The following is a 26,218-nucleotide window of genomic DNA, read 5'->3' as shown; positions in this document are numbered from 1 at the left end:
CTGCTAAATAACTATAGCAATGGGTCAACGTAGCTCTCGTTGCAAAGAGGCAGAAAAAGATTTTGGGCGTGTGTACAATTTCCTTGGTACACCGCCACAGTCTTTCACTAGTTTGGTGGAAGTCCACCCACATCCAGTTGGTGTTGGAGAGGAGGATGTGGATGGGGAAAAGAAGAAAGGGAGGAAGGAGGACACCTCTAAGAAAAAGAAAAAGAAGTTCAGGTTGTGGAGGTGGACCTCTTGTTGGAGAGCTGGTCAAAAATACAGCAGGAAGGCCAGCTCAGTTCAGGGTGAAGATGAGGCTCAGGGTACTGATACAGCGGCAGTACTATCTAGAAGAAGTCCTGATGGTAAATGGCATGTTTTAAGAATATGTACAAGGATCCAAAAATTAAATACTATTTAACAGCTTAGATGCAGTAATATGAGTATCCACTATGCAATATGCAATTAATAATTAATATTGTTTGATTAACACAATGTTTTGGTTTATATCCCCTCATTAGATCAGAATTCACTACAGCAGTTCATCTGTACTATAGAGAACCACAATCATCAGGAACCTTCAGGCAGTGACCCTGAAGTCTCTCCTGCAGCAGAGGAACATCTTGCTGTTCATCCTGATGCAGATGTCCTCCAATCACCAGTATGGAGCGACAATGTCGCTGAGACTCCAGTCGATACCGCATCAGACATTGACATTGCCCAGGCTCCAGTCCTTTGTACTGCATCTGACTGGAGCATCAGTGCCGGCCTGACTCTAGCCTTTACCACATCGAACTGGAGTGGGGATTTCGTCCAGACGTCATCTGACTGGAACATTTATGCTGGCCTGACTTCAGCATGCACCATGTCAGACTGGAGCACTGATATCACACAGACTCCATCACGCACTGCATCAAACTGGAGCGCTTACGTCACCCAGAATCCTGTAAGCACAGTGTCAGACTGGAACATTGACATCACCCATAATCCAGACCGCACCGCTTCTGATTGGAGCACCGATATCGTTCAGACTCCAGTCCGGCGCACCCCTTCCAACTGGAGCAACGACATTGCCCAGACTCCAGTCTGCACCACATCAAACTGGAGCGTCAATGTCATCCAAACTTCAGTTAGTTCCACAGAGGTCCCTGTGTCACCTCTGACAAGGAAGCTGGAGAAAAATGGAAAGATGAAAATTGAGGGTAAGTTTACTGCCGCAATAACACAACACACACACTCTCTTGATACTATATCAAGCCATTTTATTATCACTTTTTTATTAAAGCTGCAGTCTGTAGGTTTTGCCTCTTTGTCGCCATCTCTGTTTGAAAACCTGGAATTGCGGAATTATCTTGCTTGTGTGGGCTGTGCTTCGGCAGGGCTCCAGCATGGATGAATCTGTTTTGAGGAGTATGTGTGACTGTCAGTCACCGCACTGGTGTGGACATTTACTGTATTTCGAAATCACAGAATCTAGCCTACATCTTGGAATATATGACCCAAATAAGAAAGTTCACCTTATATTGCCATCTGAACAAGTAAGTAACAAGTCTGCCACGTTTGTTCTGACCAATTGCGGAAAAAAGCATTACCATAAATCGCGCTACCAATGGTGATTTAATCTAAAGATCGGTTAGCTCATATCACATCAAACCGTGCAAATTATTATTATTGTTGTACTTTATTCTCAAATTATTAATGTTAACAACATCAGCATTGCGTGACTATGAATATAGTGTGTATTAGTGTGTAGCGTGTCATGCCATTCAAATTTCATATTAAGAAATTCTTTTAACCCAGAAAGCAAATTATGCTCCCTTCGAACGGGTTTTCTTTAAAATACAAATCTTGTGTAATCCCAGGCTATCTGTAATCAGAAGCACATTTAAAACTGGAATATAATTTAATTTCATAAACACATAATCCTTTCTGGATTACAATCCACCATCAAAATGATACATTTAATTATTTTAGCTGCTGCGAGAAAAGGCTAAATGATCCACCACCTGCAGGATCCTCACATGCGATAGCCTAGTAGCCGGGACAACTTCTTTATGTTTACGCAGTGCTATGCTCGAATTTCCCATGAAAACCTACCTGTACCACTAAAATTAGAAAACATTATTATAAGTTAACCGTTGTGAATCGGGCTAAAGTAAGGCGAGCGTTTTGAACACTGGCTGGTTATGTACTTGCAAATATTGATTTCAGATCATTTTTAACCAAAAAAAGTTACGGACTGCAGCTTTAATTAAACAAGAATTGGAAAACACTGCAGTCAATGCTTGATATTTCAACTAAGCCTGTTTTTCCTTTAATAGTCATCAATTCCTGCCACTATGTGATCGGCGACATGCTGGGTGAAGGGACTTTTGGAGCTGTGTATGAGGGGAGTCGTCTGCAGGATGGCTTTAAGGTTTTATTTTTTGCTTACAGAAACTAGCTAGCAGATTAATCATCTGAATTTGATTAATTTGATCTTTTGATTTTCATTTATATTAATTGTAAATATTTTTTAACAATCTGTTTATTGTATTATTTATTAGGTAGCAGTGAAATATGTCGCAAAGACTGAGAATGTGGAATACATTAGTATCGTAAGTAGGCTGTGCTCTCTACTTTCTCCTCTGTCTATTCAATTTACTGTAAAAAATATTACTATAGCTGATTTTTCAATAGACAAGTTGCCATTGAGGTCATTTTGTGAAATACTGGTCTGAATCCTAGAATGGGAATCCACATCCATCTAACCATCTTAAAAATTGTATTTCCTCTAGCTGGGTCATTCCAAGCCGCTTCCACTAGAGGTTGCACTGCACATCCTCGCCAACAGAGGCCCCAGCATTCCAGAAATAATCCAACTGCTGGACTGGCAGGACCAGCATGACCATTATATTATGGTGATGGATTGCCCCTCACCCTGCGAGGACTTGTTTGAATTTGCAGAACGCCGCGGAGGCAGCATCGATGAAAGCTTAGCTCGTGTCGTCATGCGGCAGGCAACACAGGCTGCCTACATGTGCTGCCGCCGTGGGGTTCTACACGGCGATATCAAACTTGAAAATCTGCTCATTAATAAGGAGACCCATGAAGTCAAGCTAATTGATTTTGGGTGTGGCGACCTCCTTAAGAAATCGGCCTACAAGATATTCACTGGTGTGTATTATCCCTCAAGCCATAAAGTTGGAACCATTGTTGTGAATCAAATACCTGTAAGCACCAGATGCTAATGGATGCTTAGAAAAATGCTGTGATATTGCAACCTTACAGATGTTTCTAAATCACTTTCCTCCAGGCACTGATCAGTACTGCCCCCCGGAGTTTAAGGAGAAGGGTGAGTACAATGGGAAGCCAGCAACAGTCTGGTCCCTTGGTGTTCTCTTGTTCGCATTGATATGCGGGGTTTTTCCCAATGCTGATGACTTGAACAAGATCAATGCAAACAACTTCTCCAAAGCTGGCTTGTCAGAAGGTGAGCTTTTAATGAAGCAAATTGTATAAAATGTTTTAGAATAACATGATCAGAAAGAACGTTTGAAGTTCAAAGTAATAATCAGACATTTTTTTACATTGTTCTTCATAGAATGCTGCCAGTTGATTAGTTCTTGTCTCCAGCAAGAGCCAGAGCAGCGGCTTCGATTAAGTGAGATTCTTCTCCACGACTGGTTCAAGGTACTAAGCCTAAGATCAGCTAAATCGTACTTGCTTTTTGAAAAGTTTGAAAGTCTTTTTTTGGTTTTCTTATAACTGTAAGGCTACATTAGCTTAGGTAACAATTTTCTGATTCACTTCTGAAAATGTGATTACTGTTTTGTTTTAGGTCACAGGAGTGGAGAAGCTAAAAACAGCGTAAAGAAAAGGACAGGAACCCCTGGAGTGGTTCTGCAGTCGTGGCTTTGGCCGCCAAGATCCCTATCGTGGCTCCAGAGGTTCTTGTCAAATCCACAAGAGCTAGTTCCTGTCTCCCTCCACATCCCAAGATGTTCCAATCTGTTTGGCCCTAGTCATAGCTGGTTCCGAAGGCTGCCCTCTTCCAAGGGAATACGTTTGCCCTAAAGATTTCTGCCCGAGAGCCAGTGGCAGAGATCACACCACTTCCAAAGTTGGTGCCCTGGGACCACAGCTCCCTATCTTGGGCTTCCTGGGTCCGAGTGATTTGTGTCAGTGTGTCAGGTTTGTAGTCTTTAGTGAAATCATTCAATTTTATGTGAAAGTAACTTTCTTAGCTCCCTTCTATGGCTAGCCTAGAGGGAACTGTAATGGCTCCAGCCAAAGTCAGCACCCAAAGCCGGCTGCTTGTTCCTCTCGTTCCTCCTATGTCTTTGGTTCCTGTGAAAGCAACCCAAGATTTTTTGTTACAGCCACCTCAGATGTTTATGGACAGCTTGGTCCCCGAGGTCCCGTACCTGCCCCTGTTTGTGTAATGTTCTTAGTCAAAGCCAGTATCCATTAATGGCTTTGCTTTAGAGCTCCCTTTCTTAGACTGTCCAATTTTCAGAGCTCCCTGCCAGTGATGTTCCTGTCACTACTCCCCCATAGGTTCTTGTTATGAACCTTGCTAAAGCCATTTCCATGGTCTCCTTGGTTCCAGAGCTCCCTGTTTCTAGTTGTCTCAGGCTGCTCTAGTACAAGTGTTCCATTCCACTCAGATACCAGTGTTAGGACTGCCTCAGATCTTCCTGTTGCTGCCTGTGTGTCTCTCATTCCAGTTCCAGATATCCCTATCTCAGGCCACCACAGTCACAGTGCCATAGGTCACTGTCACTGCCCATAGGTTCCCTACCAGTTATGGACCCTACCAGAGCCCAAGGCCTTCCCTGTCCTGTCACTGCCATCTTCATAGCCAGCAGTCAAAGATACCCTGTCTTCAGCTGCTCTGATCTCCATTCAAAGCAAACAATAAACATCATAATATGCATGAATTAAACTGGCCTTGTTCATAGTGACAATATTATTCATAATCTGCTGAAGGTAAGTATTGGTTTATAGAGGTAAGTACTAGTATACAGTCTAATACTTATCCACTGGTTTATAATCCGTTCACTGTCATTGAACTTCAAGTACTGCATCGCATAAACATACCACGCTTTTCTCATGCTATTCTTTCCCTACAATTTAAATAATTCAAATAAGGCTGTTTGTTGACAATACACACATGTGGAAAAGTCGCCCAAATTTTTTTGATGACCGTAAACTGACATCACAGTGTACATGATTCCAAAGCCACTCCCACTCTTGATATGCATATTTGGTAAAACGAGACACATTAACAGTTTCAACATTATTTGTTCTTCAGACATTCCTCTTTGGGGGTTTTGAATAATTGAGAATTAGTCAAATTTAGTAATGCACGTGTAATGAGACTGATGTTGTTACAAAGGTATTTTAGCCTCTAATTTTACATTACAATTATAGGCAAAAATTATTGTCATTTTTAAACATGTATTATGCAGTAAATATTAGTGGCATTTAATATTTAGTTTTTATCATCATGTATTTGTATCTTCTTGTTTGTAGTCTTTAGTAACATCTGGTGGACAAAGGACAGAATTACAAACCTGCCCATTAGGTCCCTAAAAAAAAAAACAGGCCAATTTCATAAAAAATATAGATATGAGTTAAAACATGTCCATTATAGAAGATTCACTAATTAATGTACTTTGAGTGAACGTATAGATTGGAATACATATTAGTTGCTGAAATTTTCATTTTAAATGAAAAATTTTGAATTTGTTTTAACATTTAACCTTTTTGCAGTTCACCTAACTAGTTATATATGGTGTGACAAATCATTTGCAATATAAGGTCATGACAACTGTATGTACAGTAAAATATATATATTTAAAATAAGTATTTTAGAGTATATATTTTAACAAAATACACAGCACTGTAAGCCACATTTAATATTCATTTCAACAGGCATTCCTTCTGAAAGCAGTTTTATTGGTTGTCATTGAACTGTCTGACACTTAAAGGATCCTCAAACAACATTTAACATAACACATCAGCAGTAAAAATAATCTGGGAAGTAAAATGTGTTCCATAATCCATAAAATAGATTATTAACACAACTGAAACAGATGCAATGCAGTCTGAGTACTGTACATATATGTTAACCATTACTTCTGTTGTTACTGTCCACAAATAAGTTCAAGCTAGAGTTCAGAACATAACAGTTAAGTGCTGAGGTATAAGATTCTGTCTTCATCCACTTTGAACTCAAAAGTAACACTCATTTTAAGTAATCAATTAAAAGACCTTGACATAATACTTATATAAACGGGGAACAGATACAGTCCATGGTCTTGTTAAAACTCACTAATTTTTCACTTGAAAAGTTAGGGATAAAACTAAAAGATTAAATAGTCAGTCAAAAGCACAAATAATAAGAGCTATTCCCCTTACATGCTGTTAAAAGCAGCTTTTGTCTGTTGGACGAGATTTGTAGTTTGTGTGCCAAGTACCAATTTTCAGGATTACTAAGAAATGACATTTACTGGTGTTTTATTAAAAACTGGTTTCTGTTTAGCTGACAAATGTGAGAAGATTTACAAAAAAGGTGTTTACTTAGCTAATAATCCATGAAAACATGTTGTGTCAGCTCTGTTGAGTTCTGTACTTGTAATAGTGTGCACTTATTAACTTCCAGTAAAGCTTGGCTCTCCAAGTTTATTATGATGGTGTTTCTTTTGACTGTCAACAGGAGGCGCTGTTTCCTGATTATGTTCACCTGAGTACTAATGCTGCTGCCAAACCCTTTCTTTCTTCTGAAGAGATCACAGCGACAGCTTTTTTCAATGTACTGAGCTGGATACAGTGCGTTTTGTGTAAGTGAATCTTAACACACGGCACAGCACAGGGATTGAGACACATTCCCAAGAGAGATTTGTGTTGCTTATGTGTTTGTACGTGGTTTCCTCTTGACTTTCCTGGCATACAGGAAGTACATGGTGTGTCCCGTGAAAATGAAGAGGATGGAGATGATGACAAGGATGCCGAAGTGTTGTGGCTGGGGTGCAGAGATGACCATGATGAAGTGCAGCAGGTCCATCAGGTAGTTCATGGAGCTCTGGACTCCATTCACCACACCACGCTCTGATTCACATATGGTCTCCTGCAAGAGCTGAGTCACTGTCAGGTCAAAGGACCAGAGACCTGGAAAACAACAACATTATTTTAGGTTACACGTCATGGTGATATAACATGTAATATAATCAGATAGCATACGATTCTTACTAAATTATGATGTTGAGTCATACCACATGACATTTTATCTTGCCTCTCATAAACGCTCTCATACTTTATGAGACTTGTTGTCATCTCTATAATAACATTTCCCTATTTTATGAGGAAAAAAGTCAGAATTGGGAGATATAAATTCAGCATTTCCAGACATAAAATTAGAATTAAAAAATTAAAACACTAATTGCGAATTTTTTTTCTCACCATTTTTTTCTCTCACAAATCCAAGTTTGTATCTTGCAATTACCAAAAAACTCACATAAGACTTTTTTTCTCAAAGTATCTTGCAAGTATCTCGCAACTCTGAGTAGATATCTCACATTTTTCAGAATTTTGAGAGAAAAGTCCGAATTTTTGAGATCAAAATATACGCTTCCATAAACATGACTTTGTTTTGCAGAAGCAATGAAACGGTTTTATTGAAAGATTTTTCCTAATATATAAAAATAATAAAAGTTTATGCCAAATATATTTTAAATAATTAATTATTTTAATGAAAAAGATTACACATTAAATTTATTAAATGTAACAGTAAAGATTTGTTACAAAGATTTCTATTTGTATTCTATTTCTGTTTATTTCTATTTTTATTCTACTCACCAAAGAATCCTGAAAAAATGTATTATAATTTTCACACAAACACAAAAAATAAAAGCAGCATATCTGTTTCCAACATTGATAATAATCAGAAATGTTTCTTGAGGATAAAATCAGCATATTAGAATTATTTCTGAAGGATCATGTGACACTGAAGACTGGACTAATGATGCTGAAAATTCAGCTTTACCATCACAGGAATTAATTACATTTTAAAAATATATTCAAATTTAAAAAGTGCCTTAGTGAGCATAAGAGACTTTTTTTTTTTTTAAATCATACTGACCCCAAAAAATGAAACAGTAGTGTATACATTTTTATTTGTTTATTTATTTTTATATTTTAGGACAAAGGCATCTACTCACCAACTCGAGCTGTAATGACTCCAAGGAACAGCAGGATGATGGAGACGTAAGACTCTGGTCCAGTCCCTGCTGGCGCATTCTCAAACAGCACAGTATTATTGGTCCAGTGAATGGAGGAACGGTCTGGCAGCAGAGGCTGGTTGCTGCCTCCACGCAGTGGGTATCCGTGCCTCTGGTGACCTCCGGTCATCCCTCCCACATCTGACGCATTCCCCATATTTAACACGCTGAGGTCCATGGGGCTACCGGGGGCAAACACGGAGCACAAACAAAGCAACAGGCAAACTAGGTGCAGAGCGCTGGAAATGACCCCAGTGTTGACCAGGCCACATGCTTTGCGCAGCTTTGTGAAAAGCACAGTACCCAGAAGCCCCGCCATAGCCGACACGCCCATTAGAATGCTGAGCAGCGAGCCACTGATGCCCTGGGTGTAGGCGTAGCCGGTGGTGATGCAGTCAAAGCCTAGCACTGTGGTGTAAAGGAAGGCCAGGCCCAGGCCGGCGAGGAAAACGGGTTGTCTGTAATACGCCCACCACCCTTCCCGGCAGGTGCTGAGGAGCCCACGCAGCCGATGGAGGCACACTGGTATTCGGCTTATTTCTTGTAAATGCAGGCTGGTGCTTTCCTCTAAGATAGCAGCAGCTGGACATGCTGACGTCCTGCCTGAACAAACCGAGATGGATTGTGGATTTGGATTATATATCAGTTATTCTATCTATCTGTCTGTCTGCCTGTCTGCACTATTCAACATTTGAAGTGGATCAAAACCTTTCATCAAAGTTGTCCTAAAACCTAAAACCAAAATGCGTTCTTGTCTTAAGACAACTTTGATGAACTTTTTTGATCCACTTCAAATGTAGACTACTATCTATCTATCTATCTATCTATCTATCTATCTATCTATCTATCTATCTATCTATCTATCTATCTATCTATCTATCGTTCTATCGTTCTATCGTTCTATCTATCGTTCTATCATTCTATCGTTCTATTATTTGTTTATCTATCTATCTATCTATCTATCTATCGTTCTATCATTCTATCGTTCTATTATTTGTTTATCTATCTATCGTTCTGTCTTTTATTTGTTTATCTATCGTTTGTCTATCTATCTATCTATCTATCTATCTATCTATCTATCTATCTATCGTTCTATCTATCGTTCTATCATTCTATCGTTCTATTATTTGTTTATCTATCTATCTATCTATCTATCTATCTATCTATCTATCTATCGTTCTATCATTCTATCGTTCTATTATTTGTTTATCTATCGTTCTGTCTTTTATTTGTTTATCTATCGTTTGTCTATCTATCTATCTATCTATCTATCTATCTATCTATCTATCTATCTATCATTCTATCATTCTATTATTTGTTTATTTATTTATCTATCTATCTATCTATCATTCTATCATTCTATTATTTGTTTATCTATCTATCTATCTATCTATCTATCTATCTATCTATCTATCTATCATTCTATTATTTGTTTATCTATCTATCGTTCTCTTTTATTTGTTTATCTATCGTTTGTTTATCTATCTATCTATCTATCGTTCTATCTATCTATCGTTCTATTATTTGTTTATCTATCTATCTATCGTTCTCTTTTATTTGTTTATCTATCTATCTATCTATCTATCTATCTATCTATCGTTCTATCTATCTATCGTTCTATCTATCTATCGTTCTATCTATCTATCGGTCTATTATTTGTTTATCTATCGTTCTCTTTTATTTGTTTATCTATCGTTTGTCTATCTATCTATCTATCTATCTATCTATCTATCTATCTATCTATCTATCTATCTATCTATCTATCTATCTATCTATCTATCTATCTATCTATCTATCTATCCATAAATCCATCCATCTGTCTATGTTTTGCTGTTCTTTATGTCCATAAGGCCTATAAACCTTCAAATTTTAGGCTTTTAAATAATTTTTCATAACTTTCATACAGGAGTTTATTAATCCCACATTTAAAGTTTGTATTTTCCTTTTTTGCTAAAAATTACAGTTACATGAATGTCAATTCATTGTTAATTCTTCTTCCTTTCCATTTAAATTCAAACTGCATTTCATTTCAAATTCAGAAACTAAATTGTAAATGAAAACTTCTGTAATATGCTATATCCACAACATCAGGTGTCAGTATGAGGCGATATCTGCAATATTGACTAAAATGCGCATCAAACTACTGAGTGCAACTTTAAATATACAATATATTTCATGGGTTTGAATCTTTTATTACCTTGTGAGCGTTTTCTTTCTCTTTTCTTCTCTAAATAGCTTTGATGTTCCATAGCTGGTGGCTTTGACGGACAGCGCTGGTACGATCCGGTAGACTCTAGAGAGGAAGATGAACTCTACAATAAGGGACACCAGATTCCATCCTAAGATGAAGCCACAGCCAACCACATTAGAGGCCAGGGTCATTACCTGACCCACCGCCAGTGGAGCCAGGATGTTGGTCACCTGATCGATTCGCCTCATTGTAGCATTCATTCCTGTATCAGGAGGTAATCAAAGCTCAAAATGTTTTTTTTTTTACAGAATATTTGCGTGTGCATTGTAGTTGTAGGCTGATTAGAGCATTGCACTGTTAGCTTAGAAACATGCTAACATCAAACTCTGAGATCAATTGAGTTTTTTCTCCTGTGTGGAGTGTTTTTGAGAGAAGATACAGTACATGTTTATTTGCAAGTAATATACGGTATCTAATGCATTTGACTGGTAAATTTTAAAACACCTATGATTTCCATATCGCAGATTAGCATTACAGATAGTAACGTCCATACCTGCGAGATGACCACGGTTGTAGCCTGTGATCACCACTATCCAATCTCTCTGGATGGCAATGGTGAGAGCTGTGCTGGCGAGGTTCGCCACATCTGCCAGGACGATCACCACCGTATAACAAACCACCTTGTGTGAGTTGTGCGATGCAATAAGTTACTATGCTATGTCATAACAGCAGGAATGCTTATGTTCAGCAATGACTAGCCAGAGACAGTAGGCATACAGTGCTACTCTGAATGCATAATTGCATTCTGAATTGGCATAATAATGACACATTTTTAGGGTACAAACAGTGTAAGAGGGACTTACAGTTAGCCACCCATCCCAGATTTCCTCAATCCTCTTTTTGTACGAGAACACCAACATGAGCACGATGCTGCAGACGGTCACTGAGATATTCTGAATAAACAGGGATGCGTGGGCAACTGTTGAGATGGATAGAGAGGGAATTATGATACTTAAAATAAACAAAAATAAAATACATTCATCAGTTGGAAAAAATGCTTCTGTCATATTTCTCCTCAAAATCAAAAGAAAAAAATATTTCAATATATTTTTTTTATTTATAGCCTTTTTAAGGACCTTTGTTATTATTCATATTATAATTATTAATATTTTTTATCATTTATATTTTATGTTATAATAATTTAGTTAGTTCATTAGTTAGTTGCGGGGGGGGGGGAGTTTTTTTTTTCTTTCTATTTTTTCATGACAATTCTCATTAATGCAGTCAGTTCAGAAGTTTGATCTTTGTTTTCCATGAAGATAACAAAGCCTGTTTAAACACCATTATTATTATTATTGTTGTTGTCATTGTTATTATATTAGTATTTATTTATTTTTATTTTTATTATTTTTAATCTTGACCTTAAGGATTTAATATATTAAGAAAAATATATTAATGTTTTTTTTTTTTTTTAAATTAAACATCTGAATAAATCAAAGACAGCACAACAATCAATACCATGATATATAAATAGCTGATAATTTTTTGACAATTTAAATAATAATTAAAATGGTGAAATATTCAATCTTGAAGGTACTTAATTGTTATTTAAATTTATGATATATTAATGCAAATTATGATAATATTTCAAAATAAATAAATAAACCAAACATGACCTCTCTCTCTCTCTTTTTTTTTACTATAAATGCACTACATAATGCATTTTCACCTTTGTTTCTCGGGTTGCGGTCAACCCAGTCTCCAATCAAAGCCCCTAATAAGAGCACCGATCCGGCCACCACCAGTCCAAAGATGCCAGTTAACAGCAGGTTATGCCCATACAGCTCAATCAGGAAGACAGAGATGGCGAAATGCCACATGCGATCACCCTGGCATGCGAAAAGATATGATCAGCTCAAGATATCATACCTGAGATATCACAATTCACATCTTTTGTGTGGTCCTCAAAGGATAGTGTGCCAGAGCTCATGCCCTGTTTACTGAGTGCCAGCATTGCCAGCTCCTTACCCACATAGATAACGCTCCGCTCACATAGATGAGGAACTTTGGGCCCTTGAGGTAGATGAGGGCTGATGCTATGAGATAAAGAGTTTTGAAAGATTTATTACTTGTATGCGCATTGGTTGTAGAATAATAGACTGTTTAAAGCCAGACAGCAAGAACAAGCAGGCTCTGCAGATTTTAAGCATCTTCGAATATAAAATAGCTGATGAATGTTTCTCTATTTTATTTTTAATCACCCTATAATAAGCCTTACTTTAAAATTTAAAAGGATTGTTTACTTTCTAAACTCATTTGGGGTTTTGTTTTGTTTTGTTTTGTCGTTTTACTTCCGTGGAGAACAAAAGTAAAAATTATGAAGATTTATGTTGGTCGCTCCAGACAGTTATGATGAATGGGGACTGAGGATTTTAGATTAGTCTCATAAACCATAAACTCAAGAACCGGATCACTCTGATTCATGAAAACCATCACTGTATTTGTGAATGAGTTCAAGTGAATCAGACATTCACATACACTACTTTCCTCACAAACTGTCAATAACATGAAAAGCTTGGATTTACAGTAATTCAGTTTGAATCTGTTTGTAGCCCAAAACAAAACTTATATATACAGTATAACTGTAATATCGCACTTGACTTGAATAGATCAAGCTTTTTGTACATCCTTTTGGTGTCATGGAAAAACATGACCTTCCTCTTTTGTTTCACAAAAAGTCAAGTGGTTTAAAAAGACTCAGAATGTTCACTAAATATTAACTCGAAGTTTTAAATTTGTGTGAACTGTTCCTTGCATATTCTGTCAAGCAAACTGAGTGTGTAGTTATATGGAAATATCACAGGTATTTGACTATTAAACCTGCCCTCTGTACACAAAGCAATATAAATAGTTTGATTTAAGTAAAGAAACATACGTGGTATATTCCTGGCTTTGATCACAGGTGAATCTCTGTCATTATCATTGTCAAACTCCACAGCAACACCACCACACTGAACCCCCTCTGTTCTGAGAGACATCCTGTGTGAACAGCATGACTGTATTAGAATCAGATCAATAGATTGTAAATGTATAAATTGTTCAAAAGAAATACATTAAAAAAATTGAGATGGTTGTCATGCACTACAATGAGGCTTAATATATACAAACGTGTTAAAAAAATAATTTAAAAAATATTTTTAAAAAAAACAATAATTAAAATTATTATAAAATAATAATTATTCAAAATAATTATAAACATCCTAAAATATATGCAATCATTAGTCAATAGTAAATAATGTTTAGTTATTCATGAGTCATATTTTAAATATGTGTATAGTTTATCACATCTAATAAATACTATGTACATAGTACAATATTAAATAGAAGTAATTAATTTAGCATAATCCATGGCCATGAATTCATTTTCAGTTATTATACACTACCATTATACACTAAGACGTCTCTTATGCTCACCATGGCTGCATTTATTTGATTAAAAATACTGTAAAAACAGTAATATTGAGAAATATTAATACAATTTAATATAACAGTTTTCAATTTTAATACATCTTAAAATGTCACATGATCCTTCAGAAATCATTCTAAAATGCTAATTTGTTGCTCAAGAAACAGTTCTAACTATTATTAATGTTGAAAACTTAATATTCTTGTGGAAACTGATTCTTTTTCTTTTTCTTTCAGGAATAACGAAAGTAGGAAATTCAAAAGAACAGCTTTTATTTGAAATAGAAATTTTGTAACATTATAAATGTCTTTACTGTCATTTTTGATCAATTTAATGCATCTTACTGATCAAAAACAAAAATCTCACTGACCTAAAACCTTTGAACAGGAGTGTGTTATTAAAAAAAAAAAAAAAAAATATATATATATATATATATATATATATATATATATATATATATATATATATATTATTGTATTACTTACAAGTATACTGTGAGTTTTAATAGATGAGTATTCAAAATGTTTTTGAATAGTGCTGTCAACGATTCATCACGATTAATCGCATCCAAAATAAAAGTTTTTGTTTACATAATATATATGTGTGTATACTGTGTACATTTATTATATATATATATATATATATATATATATATATATATATATATATATATATATATATATATATATAGAAATACAAACACATGCATGTATATATTCAAGAAAAACATGTTGTTTATATATTAAATATATTTATATATAATATAAAATATAAGAATATAAATATAAAATGTATATACATATAAATATTTTCAAAATATATACTGTATGTGTGTGTATTTATATATATATATATAATAAATATACACAGTACACACAAACATATATTATGTAAACAAACTTTTATTTTGGATGCGATAAATCGCAATTAATCATTTGACAGCACTATTTTTTTAACTTTTTTTTTTCTTTACAATATATAATCACAATTTGAGTGAGAATTTGATTTGGAAAATGAACATGAATTTTGTGTGAAGCCTGATGATCATGATTTGAAAATGAACCAGAGAAAAATCTTAAACTTCAACAGAATCAAGAACATCTGACTGTCACATGATCAATATTACAAATTTGATTGACCTAGAAATTATACAAAATATGAAATATTATCATTTTGCATCATAACATTCTTTCGTTTTCAGTTTAAAATTCAAATTTGATTCCCAGACTTTCAGTGTGACCTCAGCCTTTCAGACCCCACCATACACATAATATTAAAATACTAAAGCCAAAAAAGACAGGTAGAAAAAAAAAAGACCTGATATTTGACTCCTCCTTTGAGTCCTCCTTGCTATGAGTGCTTGCTGTGTCTCAAGGTTGTGCTATCCATGTGTCCCAGGTAAGGATGCTTCCATGCAGGCCTGAATTCCAGCAGTCGTACTGTGAGGGGCTTGATAACATCATAGTGAACGAGGGCACCATTGTTTGAAACTGCCAGAAAAGCAGAACAAGTCACAGGCTGACAAAGGCAGCCAGCATATTCCACAGCACGTGACAGCGAGAGGGGGTACAATGTCACTCAAATCTCACACACACACACTCATACAGTGGGTACGGAAAGTATTCAGACCCCCTTAAATGTTTCACTCTTTGTTATATTGCAGCCATTTGCTAAAATCATTTAAGTTCATTTCCCTCATTAATGTACACACAGCACCCCATATTGACAGAAAAACACAGAATTGTTGACATTTTTGCAGATTTATTAAAAAAGAAAAACTGAAATATAACATGGTCCTAAGTATTCAGACCCTTTGCTCAGTATTTAGTAGAAGCACCCTTTTGATCTAATACAGCCATGAGTCTTTTTGGGAAAGATGCAACAGGTTTTTCACACCTGGATTTGTGGATCCTCTGCCATTCCTCCTTGCAGATCCTCTCCAGTTCTGTCAGGTTGGATGGTAAACGTTGGTGGACAGCCATTTTTAGGTCTCTCCAGAGATGCTCAATTGGGTTTAAGTCAGGGCTCTGGCTGGGCCATTCAAGAACAGTCACGGAGTTGTTGTGAAGCCACTCCTTCGTTATTTTAGCTGTGTGCTTAGGGTCATTGTCTTGTTGGAAGGTAAACCTTCGGCCCAGTCTGAGGTCCTGAGCACTCTGGAGAAGGTTTTCGTCCAGGATATCCCTGTACTTGGCCGCATTCATCTTTCCCTCGATTGCAACCAGTCGGGCCACTCTGCCATAAAGCCCCGACTGGTGGAGGGCTGCAGTGATGGTTGACTTTCTACAACTTTCTCCCATCTCCCGACTGCATCTCTGGAGCTCAGCCACAGTGATCTTTGGGTTCTTCTTTACCTCTCTCACCAAGGCTCTTCTCCCCCGATAGCTCAGTTTGGCCGGACGGCCAGCTCTAGGAAGGGTTCTGGTCGTCCCAAACGTCTTCCATTTAAGGATTATGGAGGCCACTGTGCTCTTAGGAACCTTAAGTGCATCAGAATTTTTTTTGTAACCTTGGCCAGATCTGTGCCTTGCCACAATTCTGTCTCTGAGCTCTTCAGGCGGTTCCTTTGACCTCGTGATTCTCATTTGCTCTGACATGCTCTGTGAGCTGTAAGGTCTTATATAGACAGGTGTGTGTCTTTCCTTTCGTTTGCAGTTAGTTTTTAATATTACATTCTTGAGGACTCTATGCTTACATTTCTTTTCAGGAGCACTGGTGCTCCTACTTAAAAAAATAAAAAAAATAGGAACAGACCTTCTGATCAATGACAGGAGGGTCATTCCTGGGATTCGGTAACATTTCAACTTTTTCAACTTCTAAATACCCCACATCATTAGGCACATATCAAACCTCCAAAAAATATTCATCATATTTTAATATATCATATTAAAAATATCGTATTTTCCCACCTTTTATCAATTTGAGTTTTTTTCCAGCTTTTTTTTTTCTCAACCCTGTAACGGACAAAATGGGATTGGTTTGAAAAGGATTTTACACAGAAATTGTTATAAAACAAACATCTACCTACTGCTCTTGTGTCCCTGATAACAACTTAATGATAACATTTATCATCATTTTCACATTTTTATAGGACTGAAGCTAAAAATACACAAATTGTGTGTCTACAGTCTCTTTATTTTTGTAAAAAAATATTTTTAATTAAAAATTTTAACTAAAACCACAATTGTATTGTTTTAGCCCTTAACATGTCAGATGGTAATCAGCAAGAAATACTTTTGTTCTTAATTGTCTTTCCTATATTTTTCTAAAAATATTAATGTGACAAGGTATGATGGGGTTGAAGACTGTAACACATTTGAAGGGATACATTGCCTTAAATTAAAATTTTTGGTCACACTTTATATTAGGTGGCCTTAACTACTATGTACTTACATCAAAAAATAAATACAATGTACTTATTGTGTTCATGTTGTATTGAAAAACACTTCTGCTGCTATTGAGGTGGGATACGGGTGAGGTTAGGGACAGGTTTGGTGGTATGGGTAGGTTTAAGGGTGGGTTAAGGTGTAAGGGATGGGTCAACAGTGTAATTATAAATTTAATTGCATAAATTAATTACAGATGTAATTACATATATGTATTTTTAAAAATATAAGTACAATGTAAAAACATGTACGTACACAATAAGTGCATTGTATCATTTGGTTTTGTTTCTCTCTCATATTGTCCCCTTGTTTCTGGGTCAACATATCTGCATGGCCAACATTGTCTTTCTGCTGCAAATGTGGGCACAGTTTCTGATGTATGATGCTTGTCCACGTTTAAGTGGACATATTATGTCAAAAATTCTATTTAAAACAAAAATATGAGTTGTCATGATTTTGGAGTATATATATTTACTGAAACCATAACTATTTTATATTTTTTCATTAAAATTATTAATAAATGAAGCAAATAACTCAACCCTGTCACAAGTTTACAACCCTGTAACAATGAGAAATACATATATTTGTGACGGGGTTGTGGTTTTTCACACAAAATGGTCACTGCTGCTCATGTAGCATAGGAGAGTAGACCATATATGGCAGCAATAAAATAAACACATTGTATATACTTATGAATGAAAATAAAATGTTGTAAAAGTAATAATTTTCCATCTTAATTTTATATGACGGTGTTGAGTTGTTAAGCTTGCCCTCCCTGACCATAACATGCCTCAAAAATATGAATAAAAAGTATGATACCACTAACCATTTTCTGCACCACTATTAAAGAGACCTGAATGAAGTCACATATGAGTGGAGACTAAATTATTATGGGCAAAGAATGGTTAGTGTGATGGGGTTGAGTTCAGACTGAGAGACATAACTTTACAGTCTGTTTTTTTATCAAATATTTTGCATTTTTTTTAAAAATATTTTTTACAAGAAAGGAACAAGTAAATGCTTACATTGTTGCCAAAAATCACAGACACTATGGACATTTTGTTATTAATTTTCTAAGTACAAACTCAGGGACATTACAAAATGCTTGGTTCAAGATAGATATAAGACGTTATTTTATGCTAAAAATATAAAAATGCAATAATTATTTTTATTAATTATAATGGGCATCCCAAAGTTTTGTGAAAAGCTTCTAACAATTCATTTTGGTGAACCACCACATTAGAAACTCTGGGGGACTGAAATATTAACAAATCTCAGGAATGACCTAGAAATTAACCTTTCTATTGATATTTGACTCCTTAAAGTTTTTTTTTTTTTTTAAACCTTTGTAATGCCATTTTTCTAACTTTATTAAATGCATGTCATCTTTTGTGCCCAAAAAATTTGATTTATAAACTTTTATCAAAAATGTTTAATTAAACAATAAATTAAATGAAAATAATAAGATATAACAGAAGAATAAGTTTCCAGTCAAATGAAATCAGCATCAACAATTAATCTTTGCATGGCACAGAAGAGCACAAATGCATTAAGCAATATTTACAGAATTTAAGAAATTTTTGACAAGACTCAGAGGTGCCATTAATGCATCTCATAATAACAATGTTATGAGATTAATGTTTTAAATATATAAATTTCAATGAATTAAATTACTTTAAAAATGAAACAGAAACTGCCAGTAGGTGGCATGAAGTCACTCTCTTTGTCACTGAATCATTCATTCAATCGATTCGTTCAAACGGCTGATTCATTTAGGAACGAAGCAAGTGACTCTCTTTATGAATGGGGGTGCGTCCGAAATCGCATACTTCCCTACTATATAGTATGCGAAAAACAGTATGCGAGGCGAGTAGTATGTCCGAATTCATAGTATTCGAAAATAGTAGGCGAGAAGTACCCGGATGACCTACTACTTCCTTCCGAATTCTGTAGTAGGCATATGATGGACACTTTACTATCCCATGAGGCCGCGGGAGAGGCGGCGTCATATTCGAAAAATGGCGGAAAGCCGCGACGCGGCTGTCTTCAAGTGTAAAGTACCTCAGGGAAAAACCTCAAGGAAAAACATTGTTGTTCATTGTGGTTAACTTGTACTTGTTTAACATCATCCAAGTAAACGGCTGACTTGTTGAGGGTTTAACAAACAGATTAAACTATTGTGTGAATTGTGTGTAAAAAGATCTCTAATCATTACCGATCAGATGGAGTTATGTTAACCTCATTGTAGTACATCAGCTTGTTAACGCTGCTTTCTTTAAATAGACGGTTCGTTAAGCGTTAAGAATTTAAATCATTAACGATGTTTGCGCAGTGAAGTGGGCTCTTTAAATTTTTGCGCTGTTGTGAAGATGCATGACACGTGACAACATCAACATGGCGGATGTAGTACGTCCGAATTCCATTCATACTACCCTCATTCATACTATATAGAACGTACTTTTTTAACGGTCGAGTAGTACGTTCGAATTCAAATGTAGTACCTACACAAGTAGTATGCGATTTCGGACGCAGCCTATGTCATTGAATCATTGACTCACTAGATTTGTTCAAAAGCAAAGATTCATTCATAAACGAAACAGCGCTGTGTCAAAGACTTGCGCAGAGGCTCAGCTGTGACTTTGTTTTTTAAATATATTTTTGTTGACGAAATAGAGCAAAATAGACAACAATGTTCCTAAAATGTAAGTCACTTAATATTAACTTTTGTATAAAATCAAAAACTGTTGTATAAATTCAATTTCACATTTGCAAACTCTCATTAAAAAGCTGTTACCCTCCGTTCGTCGCTATCTCACAAACTTCTATTTTAATGAATGAAGCTGTCTACACTGCACACTTAATATATTATTTACATCTCTCTACACTTTGTTTGTGACAATGAATGACAACAACTGCAGTCTGCCTTCACGGTCTGTGCTGTGAGGAGCAGCACGCGCAGCGATAGAGAAGCATTTCTATTGGCTGCAGTCTGCAGGTATTAAATGGCAAAAGACGGCATTGCGCAGCGAACCATAAACACAGCGCTACGTTTATATGCAGAACTGGGATCGCTTTCATAGTCTTTTGAATGAATAAAATATAGAAATCACTTTAATTTCCAAATAGTTGGAAATGAAACGCCGTCCCCCCTCGAAATTCACTCCCCAGACTCTGTCCCCCCCCCACCCCCATTTCCAGCCCTGGCTGCAATATAACACAGAGTGAAAAATTTAAGGGGGTCTGAATACTTTCCGTACCCACTGTAAAACACTCGCCATACTCATTCAACACATAATCAACATTGATGTTTGCATTTAGTTATGTTCGTTTTTATTGCCATGCCCTGGTATTATTACAATTAATTATTAGTCAAAACAGGTTTTATGGCCATCATTTACAATGTGCTGTTTTAGACAATGATGTTAATGATTATATTATGGACATCCGAACAATATCTGAACAAGATATTAGCATGCAACACCTTGAACCCTTCAGATTAATTTACAGTGCACAGCATAAATGAGTACACCTGTCACAGCTCACGGGGAGCACGGGAACCAGGAACGAGGAGACGAGGAATTAACAACACGGGAGTTTAATATGCAGACAGGAACACAGATCACAGGTAGGGTAGACACTTAAAGACCGACAAACACTAACTGAAAGGACTGGGGGTTTTAAAGACAGGACAATTAAGGAACTAAGGAGACACACCTGGAATCAAATTAACACAATCAGACTGGGAAGAAACTGGGTCACAGGGAACACATGGGGAGCAAAAACGCAACAAAACAGTCCAGGGACGTGACATTACTCCCCCCTCCCGGAAGGTGCGTCCTCGCACGGTGGAACAACAGAGGGGGGGAAAACGGGTGGGAACAAAGGCAGAGGCTCAGGAGGAGGACGGACCACCGGGAGGGGGCCGGCTGACAGAGACCAGGGAGGTGACGAAGGAGGGAGGAGCCAGGGAGGAGACCGGAGGGACCCGGAGCAGGAGGAGCCTGGCAGGACCCAGGCCACAGCCATGATGATGGCCCACGGTGGAGCCGACGGAGGGAGCCGAGTGCTCTGGCTCCACCTTGGCCCCCCGGATCCTTGGCATGGACGGTGGAGGCGAGGGAGCTAGGAGCCGAGGTGGAGCCGCTGGGACAACGGGCCGAGGCAGAGTCCGGGCCGAGGAGGTTGGAGGCGGAGGTGAGGGATACTCCAGCCCCGGCGACGCTGGAGGATGGCAGTCCCATGGGGCTCGCACCGCACTGATGGTGGGCTGAGGGCGAGCAGAGGGGCTGCCAGATGACAACGGTGGAGGAGGCAGGAGCGGGTGGGAGGGTGGGAGGTGGGCATCTTCGAGGAGCAGGCACTGGAGGGCATTTTCGAGGAGCGGGCACTGGACGATATGAAGCCCCCTCAGGGCTGAACAAGGGAACCAGGGACGAAGGAGGGCTGGACGGGACCAGCGGGGATGACGGAGAGAGGAGAGGGGGCAGTTCGACTTCCAGTTCAGTTTCCCAGTCTATCAAATCCTCCTCCATGTCCAGCAGCCCCAGATGGATAATCAGCTCACCCTCAGCCACGGTGCAGGGGGCGGAGCTCCACTCCGCGCTCACACCGTCCACGGCTGGCTCCCTCGCGATGGGCACTGTCGCCGGCTCTCGCACCTGATCTGACGTGTTGGGCTCAACTTCCGGGGCGATCTTCCGCTCAGTCGCTCGGCTTCGCGCTGGCTCGCAGATCGCGGCGGGAAATGGCTCTCCGTCATCGGTGGGCTCGGGCTGATGCGCCGCACCGCGGGGAGTTGGCGGGCTGGGCTCTGGGTCTGGAGTGGATCTGGTGAGATCATCCTCAGGAGAGACGGTGAGGGGCAATCCATTTCTCACCAGAATCCACTCCACGAAGGCGGCGAAATCCTCTCGAGGACCATCCTCGGACGACAGCGCTCTGCACGCGCCGTCCGGGTAGCTGGTGGCATGACCTATCATCAGGAACAGTCTGGTGTGGTCCTCGAGAGATCGTTCCCCCTGCTCCAGCAGGAGGAGGAGGAATTCTGGCTGGACGAGGGGATCCATGGGATCGCAACGGAAAGAAAAACCACTGGGAAAAAAACGGAAACAAAACGGAGAGTATAAACACGTATGTTACTGTATTTTGGGTCGGTCTTTCTGTCACAGCTCACAGGGGAGCACGGGAACCAGGAACGAGAAGACGAGGATTTCACAACACGGGAGTTTAATATCAAAATAGGAACACAGATCACAGGCAGGGTAGACACTTAAAGACCGACCAACACTAACTGAAAGGACTGGGGGTTTTAAAGACAGGACAATCAAGGAACTAAGGAGACACACCTGGAATCAAATTAACACAATCAGACTGGGAAGAAACTGGGTCACAGGGAACACATGGGGAGCAAAAACGCAACAAAACAGTCCAGGGGCGTGACAACACCCCCTCTAAAACTTAACAAGTTCAGCAATTACTCTTTACTTATATGACATGTTAGGGTTCTTTGGAGATATAATGTTCCATCAAGCCTGCTTTATCCATTACCAAAGAACAATGTCAATATTATTCAGCAAAATAGGATTTTCTTATCAAAGTGATAAAATGTTGTGTTGCGAAAATGAGTATACCCTCCTGAAAGTTACTAAATAAAACAAAAAAAAAAGAAAAAAAAAGAAAAGGTGTATAGGTTTAAGGCTATTTTTGATCAACAGGTAAGTATATTGAACCAAAACTTTTAAAGACAAGTAATTTCCTGACAATTAAAAGTGTTATATAGCGCACTGAATCATATTCAGACAGCAGTGGAACCACTTGAGAAAGAACAGCCAGGTAACTTATTTCTTAGCATAAAAGAGGACAATGTTACAAGAGGAATACCAAATTATTGTTTTAAGTGTGAAAATATAGCAGAAGTAGCACCGACATTCAAAAACAATGGACTTGTGACAAGGCTCCTGAAATAATCAGGTCTTCACTTTAAGTTTTCATTTAGAGATGAGTGAATTTTTGCTAGAAAAAGAGCAAAAGAGCAAGAGCAAAAGGCGGCAAAAGCTATGAAAAAAGTGACACTTTGTATCACAGAGCATGACGCAGCCTGTAGAAGTGACATGCATGGTTGTTGTCACCACTAGAATTAGCCAAAGCAAAATAAACTCATTTAATCTCTTCCAAGGCCCATATTTACAAAATAGTGACTTCTGGGAATCCATACTCTGGTCTCAAGAGACCAAGTCAATCATTTCAGATCCAAAAGCATCCAAAATGTTCTGGTGTTGCTAGAGGAGGAGTACAGTGAGAAGTCCTTGGTACACTGTAAAAAAAAGTGTTAAGATTGAGTGAAATTCATGTGCACTGAAGGATTTTCACCTTGGGAGAATGAATATCTTCATAGTCATGCTGAAAAAATGCCCAATAATGCAAGGAATGAGGGGAGGGTAGCATCTTCTGTTTCAAGTTTTTTGTATTACATCACACAGTGGTGTGTGAATTCATGACAGTATTGCTAAAGCACAACTCCCTCACACCTTCAGCACTCATTCATCCCTATAAGAGCTTTACTACCACTGAACGTCACTGTGGGTACACTATAAAAAAAAAAAAAGAAAAAAGTTGAGCCAACTTAAAATTTTAAAGCAACCTTCAGCAGATTTTTGAGTTTTCTCAACTTGTCGTTTTAAGTTTATACAACAAAAATGTGAGAATCTCCCACAAAAATAAGTTGAGCAAACTCAAAAATCTGCTGAAGCTGATTGCCTTAAAATTTTAAGTTGGCTCAACTTTTTTCTTTTTTTTTTTTTATAGTGTACCCACAGTGACGTTCAGTGGTAGTAAAGCTCTTATAGGGATGAATGAGTGCTGAAGGTGTGAGGGAGTTGTGCTTTAGCAATACTGTCATGAATTCACACACCACTGTGTGATGTAATACAAAAAACTTGAAACAGAAGATGCTACCCTCCCCTCATTCCTTGCATTATTGGGCATTTTTTCAGCATGACTATGAAGATATTCATTCTCCCAAGGTGAAAATCCTTCAGTGCACATGAATTTCACTCAATCTTAACACTCTTGTGCAGCTGTGGGGGATTCTGTAGAGACGATCTGAGCAAAACTCCCCATTAAAGACCAGAGCATTCAAGGAGGTTGTCCTCCAGGAGTTAAACAGGACAGATGTGAAAATTTGTCATGAACTTGTACACTCAGTGCCAAGAGGGCAGAGGTGTAAAAAGTACTCAAAAATTTTACTCAAGTGAAAGTAAAGATACTCAGTGAAAATTTTACTCAATTAAAAGTACAAGTATCTGGCCAAAAACGTACTTGAGTAAAAGTAAAAAAATACAACTTTAAATTGTACTCAAGTATTAAAAAAGTAGAAGTACTTTGGTTAAAGGGAGAAAACAAAACAAAATGCAGTGGCACAGGTCAAACATATATCTAGTGCAGCGATAACAATTAAAATGCAGCACAGTGGAACACACACACAAAATTGCAGGGAAATGAATTAAAAGGAAACTCCATCCTTTCCACCCTCATGCCATCCCATATATATACTGTATATATATATATATATATATATATATATATATATATATATATGACTTTTATTTATCAGATGAACACAAACTAAGATCTAAATCGTCTAAACTAAACTAAACTCTCTTCGTATAATAAGACAAGTATGGTACTTCCAAAAATGACACTTCCAAAACTACACAAAGTGAATATGACAGTAACTCATACAACCCCTGTGTCATGAATCCGGGTCCACGATGCTCCCTCTCACCACCAGAGGTCACTGTCTCCCGGATTCAATTCCCCAAACTCCACTCACCTCATTATTGTTTAATTTGCCCCAGCTGTGTTCCTGATTGCCGTCCCTGCTTAAGCTCCCTGTGTTTTTTGTTCTGGGCTCGTTTGTCTCACTTTTGTGCCAGGTATGCCTGTGACTTATGTCTGCCCTGTGCCTTGTGTATGTCTTGTTTTCAGTGGTTGTGTTTATTCTGGCTTTTTCCCCTTCGGGGTGGTTTCAGTTGTGTTTTTGTTTATTTTGTAATTTGTTAATAAAGAAGATTCCTTTTGCCAGCAATTGGGTCTTCGTTCCTCCCAACCTGTGACACCCTGTTAATGAATCAGTGTCTTAAGTGAAACGGTAGGCATATGTAAGAAAACTACAAATACTAATATTTTAAACTTGACCGTCGTGTTCACTTTGTGTGGTTTCTGAAGTGGTCCTGTCCCCTTGCATTACACGGACTAAAAATCTTGTACTTGAATAAAGTAAAAATCCCCCAAAGTAATACTTAAGTAAAGTAATCAAGTACAATTACTCAAGTATTTTACACCTCTGCAAGAGGGTCAGAGCAGTATACTTAAAGGAAAGATGGCAGAAATGAGTACACCCTAGATTTAATTCAGTAAATGTATAATATTCTTGTACTTAGTATTTCCTCCAGAAGGAGGACATACTAAGTACAAGAATATTATATATTTACTGAATTAAATCTAGGGTGTACTCATTTCTGCAATCCTTCATTTAAACAAAATTGGCTAATTTACTTATCTTACAGAAAATATTGGCATATATTTTATTGTTTTTATTAAGTATGTTTAATACATTTCAATTTTGCCATCTTTCCATTAATTATATTAGTAATCATTAAGAAAGTACATCTTTTATATTTATTCATATATATATATATATAAATGTATAATGAATGTTTATCTCAGCATACTTCAGATAACAAAACAATAAAATTTAAAAGTCCAAAATTGGTATACTTTATAAAATGAATTAGGTTTCATGTTGCTATATATCTATTAATTTTGACCTACAAATTCTTCTTTAATTGTATTGTTGTTGTTTTTATTTGTAAGTATGATATAGTCTACCACTTATTGTTAGACCAAAGAAGAACATAATTAATCT

The 26,218-nt window shown here is 37.4% G+C and overlaps 3 protein-coding genes across 3 annotated transcripts in view; 1 reads left to right on the top strand and 2 right to left on the bottom strand.

The window, feature by feature from the left end:
- rapgef5b (Rap guanine nucleotide exchange factor (GEF) 5b) overlaps window positions 1–253 on the bottom strand; it is a 67,392-nt gene extending 67,139 nt beyond the window's left edge. The window contains exon 1 of the mRNA XM_058746371.1: window positions 238–253. The gene's annotated coding sequence lies outside the window, so the exon portion shown is untranslated. The remainder of the gene's footprint in view (window positions 1–237) is intronic.
- LOC131521548 (serine/threonine-protein kinase pim-2) lies at window positions 219–8,308 on the top strand. Its single transcript, XM_058746380.1, has 11 exons — window positions 219–350; window positions 507–1,187; window positions 2,307–2,401; window positions 2,532–2,582; window positions 2,763–3,141; window positions 3,281–3,457; window positions 3,569–3,657; window positions 3,806–4,158; window positions 6,689–6,812; window positions 6,926–7,039; window positions 8,171–8,308. The coding sequence occupies exons 2-8, from the start codon at window positions 851–853 to the stop codon at window positions 3,836–3,838; spliced, it is 1,161 nt and encodes a 386-aa protein (XP_058602363.1). The 5' UTR covers window positions 219–350; window positions 507–850; the 3' UTR covers window positions 3,839–4,158; window positions 6,689–6,812; window positions 6,926–7,039; window positions 8,171–8,308.
- On the bottom strand, window positions 6,881–13,478 carry si:ch211-254p10.2 (solute carrier family 40 member 1). Its single transcript, XM_058747965.1, is given in 9 exon segments — window positions 6,881–7,140; window positions 8,190–8,852; window positions 10,447–10,510; window positions 10,512–10,702; window positions 10,994–11,120; window positions 11,304–11,419; window positions 12,170–12,329; window positions 12,469–12,536; window positions 13,376–13,478. Coding segments are annotated over 9 exon segments (1,752 nt in total).
- Window positions 13,479–26,218: the final 12,740 nt, after the last annotated feature.

The sequence above is a fragment of the Onychostoma macrolepis genome, chromosome 16, assembly GCF_012432095.1.
Source record: "Onychostoma macrolepis isolate SWU-2019 chromosome 16, ASM1243209v1, whole genome shotgun sequence".
NCBI classification, from domain to species: Eukaryota; Metazoa; Chordata; class Actinopteri; order Cypriniformes; family Cyprinidae; genus Onychostoma; species Onychostoma macrolepis.
This window is presented reverse-complemented; position numbering and strand designations above follow the sequence as displayed.

Bases quoted from the DNA above. Each gene is read 5' to 3' on its own strand.
- LOC131521548 (XM_058746380.1), top strand. From the start codon at position 851: ATGTCAGACTGGAGCACTGATATCACACAGACTCCATCACGCACTGCA. The intron at 2,402-2,531 runs GTTTTATTTTTT...ATTATTTATTAG, and splicing joins GTCTGCAGGATGGCTTTAAG to GTAGCAGTGAAATATGTCGC. The intron at 3,142-3,280 runs GTGTGTATTATC...ACTTTCCTCCAG, and splicing joins GGCCTACAAGATATTCACTG to GCACTGATCAGTACTGCCCC.